General features: G+C 38.1%; 1 protein-coding gene across 3 annotated transcripts in view; it reads right to left on the minus strand.

Annotated features, from left to right (window-relative positions):
• SMC5 (structural maintenance of chromosomes 5) overlaps positions 1 to 18,603 on the minus strand; it is a 92,932-nt gene that overhangs the window by 35,139 nt on the left and 39,190 nt on the right. For all 3 annotated transcript variants that reach the window (XM_072838436.1, XM_072838428.1, XM_072838446.1), the window contains exons 9-11: positions 7,357 to 7,612; positions 5,460 to 5,614; positions 1,605 to 1,718 (exon numbers count right to left, since the gene is read on the minus strand). In XM_072838436.1, the coding sequence (XP_072694537.1) occupies positions 1,605 to 1,718; positions 5,460 to 5,614; positions 7,357 to 7,612 (525 nt within the window). The remainder of the gene's footprint in view (positions 1 to 1,604; positions 1,719 to 5,459; positions 5,615 to 7,356; positions 7,613 to 18,603) is intronic.

An 18,603-nucleotide genomic window follows, 5' to 3' on the forward strand; every position in this document is an offset into this window, starting at 1 on the left:
TCTATAGTAGATATTACAGGAGGCAGTTATATACAATAAATTTCACAATGTAAAATGAACAGTCAGACATGTGGGAAGTAGTTTTGGTCCTGAAGCTATGGAAAGTTACTTAGCACACACACAAAAAGGTCAAAATTTCAGGATCTCCTGTCACATTATCCATATAGGATTCAAATCTCTAGCACAGAAGCAGCATGAGTTTTTTACTTAAAAAAAAAGGTACCCAGTGTAGGCTAAGCAGACCATTTCCAACAGAAAACATCTAACTGCACCTGACTGAATGCCCTTCGCAACATGCCATTTATCAGACTTGTAATGCAAGTAACCTACTTCTTCAGACCAAAAACTCATTGGCTAAGCTTAAATAATCCTAAACTACACAAATGTCTAACTTTCTGGAGTCCATTCTGTAATTTTATACATGCAACTTTATGCAATTACCATATATTCAACATTTCCTGCCAACTCCCAAACCAGAAGGAGGGCAATATGGTAAAAGCCAAAAAAAGTAGGGATTCTTTCCAATCACTAGTGTACCACAGAAACAGAGGACCCCACTTGAGGTGATTCAGGGTCCTGTCCTCATTTACACTTGTTAGCAAAGATTTAAAGCAAAATCTAAACCTAATCTTTAGGGCTTTTAATTTTTTTTTAAATTTTTTATTTATGATAGTCACACACACAGAGAGAGAGAGAGGCAGAGACACAGGCAGAGGGAGAAGCAGGCTCCATGCACCGGGAGCCCGACGTGGGACTCGATCCCGGGTCTCCAGGATCGCGCCCTGGGCCAAAGGCAGGTGCTAAACCGCTGCGCCACCCAGGGATCCCCCTCTTTAGGGCTTTTAAAAGAAGGTGGCATATGCAAAAGGAAAGAAATCTTACTGATAGTAACAACAGCTAACAATATATATTTTATAGATAATCACATACAATAAAAATAATTGCAAACAAGCACTGTTCTGTATACTTTTTTTTACTTATTAACAGATTTAATCCTTACAACCACCTTTTGAAGTAGATAATATATCTACATTTTACAGATAAAGAAATTATGGCACAAAACATTTAGGAAACTTGCCCAATTTAGTAGCAAAGCCAGAATTCAAATCTTGGCAGCCTATCTATAGAGTCTATGCTCCAAACTACTAAGCCACATTGCCTTTTAGTGGCTTAGATTCTCTGTGGTGTTTTTGTAGCCAGATATAGAATTCTCATTCTTTCTGAAGAGGTTTTATATAAAAGCAACAACATACTGATTCCCATGCTCCCTATCAGGAAATGTATTGGAATGAACTTGGCTTTTCTTTAAGACCAAAGGCCCATCATTATGTTTTTTCCCTCTTAAAACAGTATGAATTATTCTTACTAACTCCAAATAACTTCAAAACATGTTACAGATGTAATTATGAGCTGTTTCTTTTCTTGCAAAACAAATTCATTCCCCAATAATGACATATATAAAAAAGAAATTTGCAAAATTGAATGATTTTACACAAGAGTTACTGCTGGTATAATTAGTTGCTATTTTTTGCTTTAGTTTGAACTTAAAAACTTACGGACCAGAAAATAAGCACTAGGTGAGTCAAAGTATGTTGATTACTTGCCTCTTTGAGGAAAATCTCCATATCTTCTTGACTCTCAAATACAAAAGCTCTCAAGTCATTTGATGAAATATGATTTTCAATATACTTGGCATTTTTATTATCCTTCATATTGATCTAAAAAAAAGAAAATATAAGTTAATTCTCATGAAATTCAAACTGATTACTAGGACATAATTTTACTTTGATTTGTTTAGTCAAATTAAATTTAATACTTGAGGGGGAAAAAAAATACTTGAGGGGGGAAAAAGATTTTGGTATGAAGACTCAACACTTTAAAACCTCTACTAAATTTAGCACCCAGAAACATCTAACAATACATAGTAAAACAAAAGCCAAGACTTGAATAAGTACCTAATGCATATTAATTTTGATTCTAGCTAAAAAAATAACTGCAGTCCCTTCTAGTCAACTCATTGAAAATATCTGAAATAGGCTTAGACTGTAATCTAAGGACAAAAATATTAAAAGTTTGGGGATAGATGAGAAATGTTTATTAATCTTCAAGAGGAAGTCATACTATACCTGGCAATAACAATCAGTACAAAAACACAAACAAAACTTTAAGAAACTAATGAAAAGACACTTGGTATGAATTAATTTTAACAGTGCTTTCAAGAGAAATCCTAGGCTTGTACCACTAAAGCATAAGCTTTAGGATTTACCTTTTTAAGTATTAACAAACCAGGCACTTTCTGCATGTGAGGCTCAATGCTATGGGAAAAACACTAAGATAAGTGAAGACAGGTTGTTTTAAGACTCTTTGCAGATAAGTATGCTGAAAAGTAGAGAACAATAGAGTTCTATAACAGAGGTGTCTATAAAGTACTGTCTTATGGAATTTTGGCGGGGAGGGGGGAGATGGATTTACCTTCAGCACATGGAAATCAGCTTTCTTGAAAAAATAAAGATTTATGAAAGAGAAGGAAGGTATTTATGTACCATATATATAAAATACAACATATTAGTTTAGAGCTAAAACTCTGGGGTTGGACAGATGTTGCTTCAAATCACGTACCACTTAACTCTCTCAGTTTTAATTCTTTTCCAAAATGGGTACAGTAAAATGGTATCTCAGGAATAAATGTGGATTAAGAGAGCACAAAGAAATTTAGTACAGGGACGCCTGGGTGGCTCAGCGGTTGAGCATCTGCCTTTGGCTCAAGGCATGATCCCAGAGTCCTGGGATCCAGTCCCACATCAAGGCTCTCCGCGGGGAGCCTGCCTCTCCCTCTGCCTGTGTCTCTGCCTCTCTCTCTCTCTCTCTCTGTGTTGTCTCTCATGAATAAATAAGATCTTTAAAAAAAAATTAGTACAATGCTTATCACATAAATATCAGCAACTACTACTCTCTATTTAAAAAAAACCACCACCACAAAACATCAGCACAAAAACTGGGAACAGATACACAAGCAAACAAAACATAAAATACCTGGACATTAAACACTATAGAAATTTAGCTTCTCTCATTTCACAATTTCATTTTGGTACCAAATTTGGTACTTTCATTAGAAGCAGTGGTACAAATTAAAGAAAATGTTAAGTGAGTGTTAGCTACAACTTATAGAAAGAGTAACGTGACTGCAGGAAGTCACCTTTTTAAAATAGTTGTGGATAAGGCAGCCAAGACTGAGCTCTCATTATCACTCTCCTTTTTCAAAAAGACTTTTCTGGGGTCTCAATCTCATGTAAGTTGGTTACATGGTCATTCAACTCTTCGAAGAATTTCACCTGCTCATTTAGATAATGAATCTGAAAAAAGCCTCAAGAGTAGGAGGTCATTCCTGTCCCTGCCCACTTTGTGCACTTCCAGTAGTAACTGAGTTATTCCCCACCCCACCCCACCCCCCATAATATGCAAATTGCATTGCACTCAGTCTGGCTTCCTGACATCTTGAAGGAAGGAAGATTTCACCACTTTGCTGGTTCTGCAGCTTCATCAGCTACTTAACATGCTCTTCCTTGTGAGACTGGTAAAGAAAATATTTGGCAAAGTTCAAGGTCACTTCTTCACAACACAGCAAAGACAGAGAGAGGCGGACAGAGGAGATGTAGCACTCCAAGGTGATCGGGCAGTTGATGGCATGCATGGTTCAGTTTTTTAACACAAATCTTTCTATACACCCTATCCGATAACCTATTGTATAGTTCATTAATAGGTCATAAATATCCTCTTATATTAACTAAGACCTAGAGTGACATTTTTAATGGCTGCATAGTATTCCATCCAATGAATGTAGAATACTTTATATAACTAATCAATATATTTGGAAATTCTGTTCTTTGCACTCCACTATCATTGTGCTGTTATGAACACTGCTGTGAGGAGCAGAACCATAAACACATCTCTGTACACTTCTCTCATTGTATATTGGAATGGTTAGACATAACTCATGGAAATGGATTGCTAGTTGCCAAGTCATATGGCTAAAATTTTAAGTTTATAGACTGCTAACTTGCCTACATGGGTGACATTTCAACTAGCTATTGAAAGGTTAGTTAAGTATGTGTGCATCAGGGTAGGGAAGGGGGTGGGGGATGAGGAAACATAGTTGGAAGAAGGTAGGAAAGGTAAAGGGTTACCCCAGAAAGGATAAAAAAGCAAGAGTATATATCTTTTTATCTCAAAGATTCAAATGCAATTTGAATGTAAATATACACCAGTTAGTAATCCCTCTCGGTGACAAGCTACTATTAGGAGATCAAATGAAAAAAAGATGGCAAATTCACTTAAGCTGTGAATTAAAATTTTGAGGTTGACATTTTAATTAAAATCTGTTGACAATTACTTGCATTATAATTTATTATGTTAAGGATCAAAATATTTTCTTATATTTTCTTTCAGTCCTTACCAGATTAATCAAAACAATAATGTCTGCATCCAAAATAGATATTCCCTTCTTGATCTGGCAAAAATACTCTACTAATACATACCTGAGCAAGAAGAGAATACAGTATTATGCATATTAATTTTGCTAATATAATCTAAGATATAAAAAAGACAACTACATGAAATGATCTTAAATAAAGAATAATACAAACATGAATTACAGAAAATAGAAGTTTTCACGAATCCTGCAAGGCTCTATAGTACATTCTTTTCTTAAAAAAAAAAAAAAAAAAAAAAAAAAAAAAAAAAAACACCAAGAACGATCCTTAAGTCATTTCTTGGTAAGTTTTAGGTTTATATTATACCGAAATATATCATTTCCAAGGAATGTGGTTTTTACTTTATTTTCTCTTTCCATGGCCAAAGTTATTACTTAAAATATTTTAGATGGAAATCACCCTAGCCATTCCATGGCCACATTTCATTAAATGATTTATTAAATACAGATTATTTATTAAATACAGCTGATTTATTAAATACAGCTATTCTTAATGACTCATATTATCAAAAAGAGCCATCTATCAAAGGTTTATAAGGTCAAGAGACTGCTGGTTGCATTCTCAGAATCCTTGGAATGCTCTATTATTTGTAGGTGATTTTCTCCTCTATCTTCTGTTAATTCCTCCAATCAACAGTTATTTATAGCAGTTCTTAGCTTGTGGGCAGCATTTAATCTCTTGCCTGCTATAACCTAAGAATAACAACTGCCAGAAGGAACTAGCTAAGCAAACTCATTTTATACATGATTCTTGGTCGATAAGCTAACAGTTTCATAATCTTTCTAGACAAAGCTCAAAGATTTATTGGTCAAAAATCAGGTACGGATTCAGCAGCATACCAAGAGCCACAAGTTTGATCATGGAAAACCAGGGTTTTGATAACACTAAGAATTCTTAAAACAACAAAAAACCATGACAACTACAATAATAAAACTAACAGATGCTACCAAGATGAACAAAATTTCTTACCGTGAGCATTATAGGCTCACATACTCTTTGCTTAAATTTGTCCCGGTTATTTCTCAGCCACAAAACAGCATCATATGTATCACGGTATCTTTGTCTCAACTTATCTTCCTTCTGATTCATAAGATTGTCAAACCGTACAATATTATCACCTACACCTAAAAAAGGAAGACAAAATTATTATTTCTCTGAAAATTTTAATCAGTGACATAATTCACTGGTAATATAAAAGGGTGTCTTAGATCTGAAAGTTAGCAACACCCTCAGCAACTACCCCCCACAGTGAGAAAGCAACACCCTGGACAAAAAAAATGGTTACCAAATTTCCAAACATTTGAGAGAAAATATGATCTTTAAGTTACAAAAGTAAGCAAGCAGGTCACGTAAAAACCAGTAAGAAAACACTACATTTCCTAACATGAGGCAGCTGCAATAGGCCGTCAAAATTCTGAGCGAAAAATTATTTTCAACCTAGAGTCATATATACCACAAAACTATGAAACAAGGTATTTTGAGGGATGCAGAGACTCTGAAATTATTCCCCAAACAGCTCTCCTTAGGAGGTTACCCAAAGATGTATAAGGGAGTAATGTAAGAAAAACAAATTATGTATGAAAACATTAATATAACAAACCCCATGGAATTCGGGAATAGCTTTATCCAATGCAGAAAAGGATCTTGACAAATCCCAGATGACAGCCACATAAGTGGCTTTGAAAACAATCCATTTAGATGGAAGGAGGGGGAGGGGCAAGGCTCTAAAACTCAAGAGAACGAATGCCTAATCATTTTTTTCTTTTTAAGGAAATGCTAAAGCAAATTTTTTTTTTTTTTTTAAAGGTAAATTAGGGCAGCCTCGGTGGCTCAGCGGTTTAGCGCTGCCTTCAACCCAGGGTGTGATCCTGGAGACCCGGGATCGAGTCCCATGTCAGGCTCCCTTCGTGGAGTCTGCTTCTCCCTCTACCTGTGTCTCTGCCTCTGTCTTTCTCTGTGTCTCTCATGAATACATAATTAAAATCTTTTAAAAAAAATTTTTAAAGTAAATTAAAACATTTGAAGAAAGCTATCAATGAAAGGAAATCAGATCATAATGCACTACCTGGCTCTGCTGTGAACAAGTTACATACACTGCTGTAATAATATTTCTAGCTTTTAGAATTAACCCATAAACAGATCATATAAAATTTGAAATGGTTCTCAAAAAAATGTTTTCAGCCTTGAAAATATAAAAATGAGTACAAATTAGAGGTCTCAGAACGTCTGAAGTATTTTTAGCTTACAAAGTGTGCATTCTAGCAATACCGACAACTGTTTTGATGGTCCATAGGAAAGAAAAGCAAAGATGAAATTGGACAGGTTTCAAGAGGCAAAAGCTAATGGAAGAGATTTTTTGTTTTTAAAGATTTTACTTATTTATTCAGGAGAGATGGGGGCAGGGGGAAGGGGCTGGGTAGAGACAGAGAGAAGCAAGCTCCGCGCAAGGAGCCCAATGTTGGACTCAATCCTAAGACTCCAGGACCATGCCCTGGGCCAAAGGCAGGCGCTCAACTGCTGAACCACCCAGGCGTCCCATGATAGAAGATTCTGAAGACAAATGAAGAGCTTAAATTTGATCTGATAAATAACAGTGAGTGACTTTGTGAAGAAAATAAAGGAAAGCATTTTTAGAGAATTAAATCAACTATCATAATCTAACACAGCAATTGTTAGCCAGTGCCAAAGCATGGTATATACTACCTATAGGTGATTAAAGGTGTTAACTTGGAAAACCAAGCTGAGCTTCCTCAACAAAGGGATTTGAGATGCTAAAGACATGGTACCACGGGAAGAAGAAAGCCCATCAACAGAAATAGATCTCCATTTTATAAACACCTCTTCACTCTAAGTTTCATAAACTTACTCTTTCTCTCCTTCTCTAGGCTTTCCTTCTCTCCTCGCTTATCAATCACCTCGCCTTCACATAATGCCTTTTCATCTTGAACTCGTCTCAAATCATTTGTAATGGCATCGATCTGGGGCTGAAGATTCTCACAGTTTTCTGTAGTCTTCAGTTCATTCTGCAAATCTTCTATCATCTTCCGAGTGTTACTTATCCTCCTTTGCCGGTCGTGTTCTTCATTCTGTTTTACCGTTAATGCCTGCTGAAGTTCCTCAATCTGATAAAACAAAGATAGAATGGTACAGGAGATTGTTTTTTCTCTTGCTTTGTAAGGTTTTTATAGTACGTACAGTATCTAAAATACAAACAACCTAAGAACATGGGTGTTTCCCCTCACTAAAAGGTATTCTGCTGTGATTATAGTGTTACTCCTATCAGAACACTTGTTACCTTTGTTTTATTTGTTCATAATATATCCTAAGTACCGAACACAGTGCTTAGCATATAATTAGCACTTATAAAATATTTGCTCGACAAACAAAATATGTATAAAGCCAATTCGCAGATTTCTAAATACTGACAGTAAATAAATTCATACTATACACCAGAAGACCACAATTAAAATAGCATTTACATGGTAGAGATGACAAAGATTACATACATCACTCCTGAGAGAAAGAGTGAGAAAGTGAAAGAACATGAGCAGAGGGGAAGATAGAGAGAAGCAGGTTCCCCGCTGAGCAGAAAGCCTGATATGGGGCTCAATCCCAGAACCCTGAAATCATGAGCTGAGCTGAAGGCAGACACTTAACTGACTGAGTCATCCAGGCGCCCATCAAAACTATTTTAACAAAATTATTCACTAATACTTGAAATTAATATTTTAAGATTTTAATCCTCTATGTATGTTTAGATATGTTGACATTTTCAAAGTAAATTATTTTTAAAAAACCAAGATTATAGAGGTCAGTGGATTTTTATCAAGATCATACAAGGTCTACCTAAGAATTAAGACTTAAAGACACACATGCATACACATGCAAAAATACACATGTATACAACCCTATTTTTACAAAAATAGAATTCTGTAATGGTCCTATCTACTCCCTTTCTCCCTCCCCATTATAAAAAAGTAGGAACAAATTCATCACAGAAAACATGAAAAATACAAACTTTTAATAAAAATCTATACTGCCCTTAAACATTTATATTTTCATACCTACTTATATCTTTCCATATAGAATGTACATGTTTTACTAAATGGCATCACTAAATATGTATTAAGAGCAGTTTCTCATTTCTCCCATGTTGCAGGCAAAACAAAATTTTGTTATCTATGTAATGTCAAGTAGATATAACACACTTTGTCCAATCATTCCTTACTGTTGGACATTTGGGTTGGTATCAATTTTTCCTTTCTAAAAATTTAACTTTGACTGTGTCAAGAAAATGAACTGAAATATCCAAAATCCCCTCTCCTATACCAAACATACAAATGACAGAAATATTTTTAAAATTAAGGTATGTATCTGTGGCTGAAAATTAACAATGTTCAATGGACCTAAAAGAAGGAAGAAGATAAGATGCCACAGCATCCAACCAGGAAACCCTGAAGTCCAAGGCAATGAGAATAAAAAGGTGTAGAATTAAGAATCACCAAACACATGAGGAAGTCTAGCTTCATGAAAAAAGGACAAGAAATTCAGGAAACAAAACCTGTGCACTCCCAGCAAAACAGAGACCAAGCTACCAAATCTCACTGGGCTACTGACAACTGGGAAGCAGCCCAATGGTCCCTGTCCTTATAGGTTAAGTTTTTCTGAATTCTAATTCATGTGCAGCTCTCATCCAAGAAACTTCCATGACTAATCCCATTTTACTCAGGTTTTAGCTCAAACACTATAGGTCCAAACTCTTAGATAACCCATCATTTCAATTTCCATGAGTGTTCTCTCTCGTTCTGACACTTAGCTGTTACTGAAAGACACTTCTCCCTAAAGTCCTCTCACGGTGACTTCCTGCCACAATCCTTCAAATAGCTTCAGAACCAAGAGGTGGGGAGGAAGTTAAACTCATTAATCACTACTTTACTATTTCCTCTATTAACTGAGCCCCCACTTAATTTTCCTTGAAGACCATGGTATAAGGCTTTACCTCTGTTGCTGTGCTAACTACGTCCCTCAAAATCCTTCCTCACTCTATTCATTGATGATTTTAGCCTGCCACTCATTGTTTTACTCTCCATCATGATGCCCATGATTCTGGGGCTTCAACATATGTCCAGAAAAATCAATATAATAACTCTTTGGCCTCTGAGCTCCTGGACTACTTCAACCATCTTTTCCTAAACCCCTCCTCAGCTACCTTCTCCTACTATTTATACTTCAGATCACATAAAACACCAAAAATCATATACCTGAAAACCATTTCTATAATCCTATTCTTTCAGTCTCCTTTACTTCCATCTTACTTACTGTGGTATTCAAATTTTTCTTGGACTCCAGAGGGTCCTGCAATCCAGTGATTCCACTATCTTTTCACAATCCATCATCCCTCTTCATTTCTTTTTTTTCTTTTTAACCTGCTGAAATTCTATACCCCAGCACAAGACTCTGGACCCTCCTCCATTCCTATGTCACATCAGCCAGGAAAGAAAGCAGTCTTTATTGAATCTAACTATATACCTCCTATGTATCTGTATCCAAGCAGCTGAACTAATTGAAGAAACTCTACAAAAACACTTCTTAACTTTGAATTTATGGCCACAAAAACTTAAATAGGAACTCAAAAACTACCAGACAAACCTCTTATATTCTCTACCAAATGTGTGCTCATTCTAAAATGAGTTCACATCTTGGCCTCCTCCTTTCCTCAATCCTTTATTACTACAGGCCCTCTACTCACTCAGCTAATCACTTTGCCTCACACTTCATTAATAGCATAAAATCAGTACTATGATCAAAGGACTTACTATTCCTGCTTTAAAATCCATCACCCTGTCTCCATCTGTACTCACTCCATTTTATCTTGTATAATGTAAGGAGAGTCCTTTTAGTGACCTAAATCTAACCAAGGCTACTCCAAGCAGTGTTTCTCTAATCACTAACAGTGAGGGCCATTTTTTAAAAATTCCGAACCGGGGGGAGGGGCAAGATGGCGGAAGAGTAGGGTCCCCAAATCACCTGTCCCCACCAAATTACCTAGAAAACTTTCAAATTATCCTGAAAATCTATGAATTCAGCCTGAGAATTAAAGAGAGACCAGTGGAATGCAACAGTGAGAAGAGTTCACGCTTCTATCAAGGTAGGAAAACGGGGAGAAAAGAAATAAAGAAACAAAAGGCCTCCAAGGGGGAGGGGCCCCGGGAGGAGCCGGGCTGAGGTCGGGGCGAGTGTCCCCAGGACAGGAGAGCCCCGGCCCGGAGAAGCAGGAGCTGCACCAACCTTCCCGGGCGGAAAGGGGCTCGCGGGGAGTTGGAGCAGGACCCAGGAGGGCGGGGATGCCCTCGGGTTCCCTGGGACAGTAACAGACACCTGCGCCCCAGGAGAGTCCTCCGCACGGCGGGCCCGGAGCAGCTCGGAGGGGCTCATGGGGCGGCTCCGCGGTGGGGGCTACGGGGTGGGAGCAGCTCAGAGGGGCTCGGGCGGAGGAAGAGGCTCCGGCGGAGGAAGAGGCTCCGTGCGGAGGGGGCTGCGCAGTTCCAGGAGCAGCTCGGGAGGGGGGGCTCGGGCGGCGGCTCCGTGGAGGGGGCTGCGCAGCAGGAGCCTGAATCCAACAGCGCAAGCTCCGAAGCACAGGGCACCGGGACACAGCCCGGGATCCGGCCTCCCCCGGGACAGGCAGAGGCCGGGAGGGCCCAGGACAGCGAGGACGCTCCTGCCCTGAGCTGAGCAGATCAGCGGCCCCGCCCCGGAGCCTCCAGGCCCTGCAGACGGAGAGCTCCGGAGCTACTGCGGGGGCTGAATCCAGGGCTCCAGAGCTGGCCCCGCCACTGGGGCTGTTCCTCCTGGGGCCTCATGGGGTAAACAACCCCCACTGAGCCCTGCACCAGGCAGGGGGCAGAGCAGCTCCCCCAAGTGCTAACACCTGAAAATCAGCACAACAGGCCCCTCCCCCAGAAGACCAGCTAGACGGGCAAGTTCCAGGGGAAGTCAAGGGACTTAAAGTATACAGAATCAGAAGATACTCCCCCGTGGTTCTTTTGTTTTGTTTTGCTTTTTGATTTGTTTCCTTCCCCCACCCTTTTTTTCCTTTCTTTTTCTCTTTTTCTTCTTTTTTTTCTTCCTTTTTTTCTCCTCTTTTCTTTCCTTCTTTCTCTCCTCTCTTTTCCTCCTTTTCCCAATACAACTTGCTTTTGGCCACTCTGCACTGAGCAAAATGACTAGAAGGAAAACCTCACCTCAAAAGAAAGAATCAGAAACAGTCCTCTCTCCCACAGAGTTACAAAATCTGGATTACAATTCAATGTCAGAAAGCCAATTCAGAAGCACTATTATACAGCTACTGGTGGCTCTAGAAAAAAGCATAAAGGACTCAAGAGACTTCATGACTGCAGAATTTACATCCAATCAGGCAGAAATTAAAAATCAATTGAATGAGATGGAATCCAAACTAGAAGTCCTAACAACAAGGGTTAACGAGGTGGAAGAACGAGTAAGTGACATAGAAGACAAGTTGATGGCAAAGAGGGAAACTGAGGAAAAAGGAGACAAACAATTAAAAGAGCATGAAGATAGATTAAGGGAAATAAACGACAGCCTGAGGAAGAAAAACCTACGTTTAATTGGGGTTCCCGAGGGCACCGAAAGGGCCAGAGGGCCAGAATATGTATTTGAACAAATTCTAGCTGAAAACTTTCCTAATCTGGGAAGGGAAACAGGCATTCAGATCCAGGAAATAGAGAGATCCCCCCCTAAAATCAATAAAAACCGTTCAACACCTCGACATTTAATAGTGAAGCTTGCAAATTCCAAAGATAAAGAGAAGATCCTTAAAGCAGCAAGAGACAAGAAATCCCTGACTTTTATGGGGAGGAGTATTAGAGTAACAGCAGACCTCTCCACAGAGACCTGGCAGGCCAGAAAGGGCTGGCAGGATATATTCAGGGTCCTAAACGAGAAGAACATGCAACCAAGGATACTTTATCCAGCAAGGCTCTCATTCAAAATGGAAGGAGAGATAAAGAGCTTCCAAGACCAGCAGGAACTGAAAGAATAGGTGACCTCCAAACCAGCTCTGCAAGAAATTTTAAGGGGGACTCTTAAAATTCCCCTTTAAGAAGAAGTTCAGTGGAACAATCCACAAAAACAGGACTGAATAGATATCATGATGACACTAAACTCATATCTCTCAATAGTAACTCTGAATGTGAACGGGCTTAATGACCCCATCAAAAGGCGCAGGGTTTCAGACTGGATAAAAAAGCAGGACCCATCTATTTGCTGTCTACAAGAGACTCATTTTAGACAGAAGGACACCTACAGCCTGAAAATAAAAGGTTGGAGAACCATTTACCATTCGAATGGTCCTCAAAAGAGAGCAGGGGTAGCCATCCTTATATCAGATAAACTAAAATTTACCCCGAAGACTGTAGTGAGAGATGAAGAGGGACACTATATCATAGTTAAAGGATCTATCCAACAAGAGGACTTAACAATCCTCAATATATATGCCCCGAATGTGGGAGCTGCCAAATATATCAATCAATTAATAACCAAAGTGAAGAAATACTTAGATAATAATACACTTCTACTTGGTGACTTCAATCTCGCTTTCTATACTTGATAGGTCTTCTAAACACAACATCTCCAAAGAAACGAGAGCTTTAAATGATACACTGGACCAGATGGATTTCACAGATATCTACAGAACTTTACATCCAAACTCTACTGAATACACATTCTTCTCAAGTGCACATGGAACTTTCTCCAGAACAGACCACATACTGGGTCACAAATTGGGTCTGAACCGATACCAAAAGATTGGGATCGTCCCCTGCATATTCTCAGACCATAATGCCTTGAAATTAGAACTAAATCACAACAAGAAGTTTGGAAGGACCTCAAACACGTGGAGGTTAAGGACCATCCTGCTAAAAGAGGAGAGGGTCAACCAGGAAATTAAGGAAGAATTAAAAAGATTCATGGAAACTAATGAGAATGAAGATCCAACCGTTCAAAATCTTTGGGATGCAGCAAAAGCAGTCCTAAGGGGGAAATACATCGCAATACAAGCATCCATTCAAAAACTGGAAAGAACTCAAATACAAAAGCTAACCTTACACATAAAGGAGCTAGAGAAAAAACAGCAAATAGATCCTACACCCAAGAGAAGAAGGGAGTTAATAAAGATTCGAGCAGAACTCAACGAAATCGAGACCAGAAGAACTGTGGAACAGATCAACAGAACCAGGAGTTGGTTCTTTGAAAGAATTAATAAGATAGATAAACCATTAGCCAGCCTTATTAAAAAGAAGAGAGAGAAGACTCAAATTAATAAAATCATGAATGAGAAAGGAGAGATCACTACCAACACCAAGGAAATACAAACGATTTTAAAAACATATTATGAACAGCTATACGCCAATAAATTAGGCAATGTAGAAGTAATGGACGCATTCCTGGAAAGCCACAAACTACCAAAACTGGAACAGGAAGAAATAGAAAACCTGAACAGGCCAATACCCAGGGAGGAAATTGAAGCAGTCATCGAAAACCTCCCAAGACACAAAAGTCCAGGGCCAGATGGCTTCCCAGGGGAATTCTATCAAACGTTTAAAGAAGAAACCATACCTATTCTCCTAAAGCTGTTTGGAAAGATAGAAAGAGATGGAGTACTTCCAAATTCGTTCTATGCATCACCTTAATTCCAAAACCAGATGCATCACCTTAATTCCAAAACCAGACAAAGACCCCACCAAAAAGGAGAATTACAGACCAATATCCCTGATGAACATGGATGCAAAAATTCTCAACAAGATACTGGCCAATAGGATCCAACAATACATTAAGAAAATTATTCGCCATGACCAAGTAGGATTTATCCCTGGGACACAAGGCTGGTTCAACACCCGTAAACAATCAATGTGATTCATCATATCAGCAAGAGAAAAACCAAGAACCACATGATCCTCTCATTAGATGCAGAGAAAGCATTTGACAAAATACAGCATCCATTTCTGATCAAAACTCTTCAGAGTGTAGGGATAGAGGGAACATTCCTCAACATCTTAAAAGCCATCTACGAAAAGCCCACAGCAAATATCATTCTCAATGGGGAAACACTGGGAGCCTTTCCCCTAAGATCAGGAACAGGATGTCCACTCTCACCACTGCTATTCAACATGGTACTGGAAGTCCTAGCCTCAGCAATCAGACAACAAAAAGACATTAAAGGCATTCAAATTGGCAAAGAAGTCAAACTCTCCCTCTTGCCGATGACATGATACTCTACATAGAAAACCCAATAGTCTCCACCCCAAGATTGCTAGAACTCATACAGCAATTTGGTAGCGTCGCAGGATACAAAATCAATGCCCAGAAATCAGTGGCATTTCTATACACTATCAAGGAGACTGAAGAAAGAGAAATTAAGGAGTCAATCCCATTTACAATTGCACCCAAAAGTATAAGATACCTAGGAATAAACCTAACCAAAGAGGTAAAGGATCTATACCTTAAAAACTATAGAACACTTCTGAAAAAAATTGAGGAAGACACAAAGAGATGGAAAAATATTCCATGCTCATGGATTGGAAGAATTAATACTGTGAAAATGTCAATGTTACCCAGGGCAATATACACATTTAATTCAATCCCTATTAAAATACCATGGACTTTCTTCAGAGAGTTAGAACAAATTATTTTAAGATTTGTGTGGAATCAGAAAAGACCCCAAATAGCCAGGGGAATTTTAAAAAAGAAAACCATATCTGGGGGCATCACAATGCCAGATTTCAGGATGTACTACAAAGCTGTGGTCATCAAGACAGTGTGGTACTGGCACAAAAACAGACACATAGATCAATGGAACAGAATAGAGAACCCAGAAGTGGACCCTCAACTTTATGGTCAACTAATATTCGATAAAGGAGGAAAGACTATCCATTGGAAGAAAGACAGTCTCTTCAATAAATGGTGCTGGGAAAATTGGACATCCACATGCAGAAGAATGAAACTAGACCACTCTCTTTCACCATACACAAAGATAAACTCAAAATGGATGAAAGATCTAAATGTGAGACAAGATTCCATCAAAATCCTAGAGGAGAACACAGGCAACACCCTTTTTGAACTCGGCCACAGTAACTTCTTGCAAGATACATCCACGAAGGCAAAAGAAACAAAAGCAAAAATGAACTATTGGGACTTCATCAAGATAAGAAGCTTTTGCACAGCAAAGGATACAGTCAACAAAACTCAAAGACCACCTACAGAATGGGAGAAGATATTTGCAAATGACGTATCAGATAAAGGGCTAGTTTCCAAGATCTATAAAGAACTTATTAAACTCAACACCAAAGAAACAAACAATCCAATCATGAAATGGGCAAAAGACATGAACAGAAATCTCACAGAGGAAGACATAGACATGGCCAACATGCACATGAGAAAATGCTTTGCATCACTTGCCATCAGGGAAATACAAATCAAAACCACAATGAGATAGCACCTCACACCAGTGAGAATGGGGAAAATTAACAAGGCAGGATACCACAAATGTTGGAGAGGATGTGGAGAAAAGGGAACCCTCTTGCACTGTTGGTGGGAATGTGAACTGGTGCAGCCACTCTGGAAAACTGTGTGGAGGTTCCTCAAACAGTTAAAAATAGACCTGCCCTACGACCCAGTAATTGCACTGTTGGGGATCTACCCCAAAGATACAGATGCAATGAAACGCAGGGACACCTGCACCCCGATGTTTATAGCAGCAATGGCCACAATAGCCAAACTGTGGAAGGAGACTCGGTGTCCATCGAAAGATGAGTGGATAAAGAAGATGTGGTTTATGTATACAATGGAATATTACTCAGCCATTAGAAATGACAAATACCCACCATTTGCTTCAACGTGGATGGAACTGGAGGGTATTATGCTGAGTGAAGTAAGTCAGTCGGAGAAGGACAAACATTATATGTTCTCATTCATTTGGGGAATATAAATAATAGTGAAAGGGAATATAAGGGAAGGGAGAAGAAATGTGTGGGAAAGATCAGAAAGGGAGACAGAATGTAAAGACTGCTAACTCTGGGAAACAAACTAGGGGTGGTAGAAGGGGAGGAGGGCGGGGGTGGGAGTGAATGGGTGACGGGCACTGGGGGTTATTATGTATGTTGGTAAATTGAACACCAATAAAAAATAAATTAAAAAATAATAATTAAAACAAAAATAAAAATTCCGAGCCACTCAAAAGTCAGCTTTTATCAATCACAATAAATTACTAACAACCATTTTGGAAAATAGCTTGTCAATCCTTCAGAAGTGAAATGTACACCTATGATATTCTACTCCTAGGAAATTATCAAAGAAAAATGAAAGCATATATATATACAAAAACTTATACAAGAACACTCGTAGCAGCTTTACTGGGAATAGCCCCAAACCAGAAATAACCTTAATGTCCATCAATAGGTAAGCAGAAAAACTGTGGTCTCAAAGGAAAAAAATACATTAAATAAAAATACAACATATCAAACTTCATGGACATAGCTAAAGCAGTGATGAAAAGATGTACTTTACAGCATTAAATACATACAAAAGGAGAAAATGGCTCCAATCAATAATCAGATTCCACCACAAGAACCCAGAAAAAGGGCAAAATAAACCCACATCAAGCAGAAAAAAGAAAATAAAGATATGAGCAGACATTAATAAAGCTAAAAAGGGAAAAACAGAAAATCTATGAAACAAAGAGCTGGTTCTTTGAAAAAAGCAAAAAAAAAAATTAAGCCTCTAGAAAGAGTTGCCCCCAACCCAAAAAATAAAAGAGAAGACACAAAGTACCAATATCAGGAATCAAAAGGGATATCATTGTATCACTACAGACAACAAAAGGATAGTAAGAAACTTTATGCATACAATTTGACAACTTAGACTCAAAGGACCAATTCCTCAAAAAACATTACCCCAACTCATTACATATGATACAGATTATCTGAATAGCTCTCTATAAAATTCATAATTTTAAAACTGCTCAAAAAAAAAGTTTAAAAGTGCTCAAAGAAGAAATCTCAAATACCCAGTGTCATTTGAGAATTATTTGGAATACTTCAAGAAAAATTAACATCAATTCTACACTATCTTTTCCAAAACAAAAAAATTTTGAAAACGGAATACTTACCAATTCTTTTTATAAAGCTAGTTGGTATTCTGAAACCAGAAACAGATAGTACAAAAACAAAACTACAGAACAATATCCCTCACAAATATATATAGACATGAAAAAATTTTTTGACTATTAACAGAATCCAATGATATAAAAAAAATCAGTCAAGGTAATGCAACATATTAATATGCTAAAGATGAACACAGACACTATCATATCTACAGATGCAAAAAAAGAAAAAAGCACTTAACAAAATCCAACAATCAATGATACTCTCAGAAACACAGGAATAGAGTGAAACCTCCCAAACTTGATTAAAAACAAAATATACAAAACCTACAGCTAACAACATACTCAACTGCTTTCCTCCTAAGACCAGAAACAAGATAAGAATGTCCACTGTTGCCATTCTTATCCAACATGGTGCTGGAAATTATAGCCAGTACAGCAAGGCGAGAAAGGAAATAAAAGGCATTCAAATCAGAAAAGAAAAAATAAAGCTGTCCTCATTTGTAGATGACATGCTTGCCTATGCAGAAAATCCCAAGGTCTCTGCTTCTTAGAGAGAGGGGGGAAAGCAGGAATACTTAGGTGTAATCTCGCAAAAAACACGGAGGACATGTGTGCTGGAAACTACCAAATGCTCACCAAAGAAATAAGATGTAAATATATGGAGACATACCATGTTCAAAGATTGGAAGACTCAATGCAGTAAAGATTTCAATTCTCCCCAAATACACATTTAATGCAATTCCTATTAAAATATCAGAAACATTTTTCTATAGATATAGAAAATATTTGATGTCATCAAGAAGGGCAAAGTCAAACTCTGAAAATCCTCTCTTCCATAAAAGCAATGAAAACACAAATTATCAAAACTAACCTTTTGGGAACTCTGGAATTTAATCAATGGCTTCTAATAATCTGGAGACTATTCAAGAAAAA

This window comes from Canis lupus, chromosome 1 (assembly GCF_048164855.1).
Source record: "Canis lupus baileyi chromosome 1, mCanLup2.hap1, whole genome shotgun sequence".
NCBI lineage: Eukaryota > Metazoa > Chordata > Mammalia > Carnivora > Canidae > Canis > Canis lupus.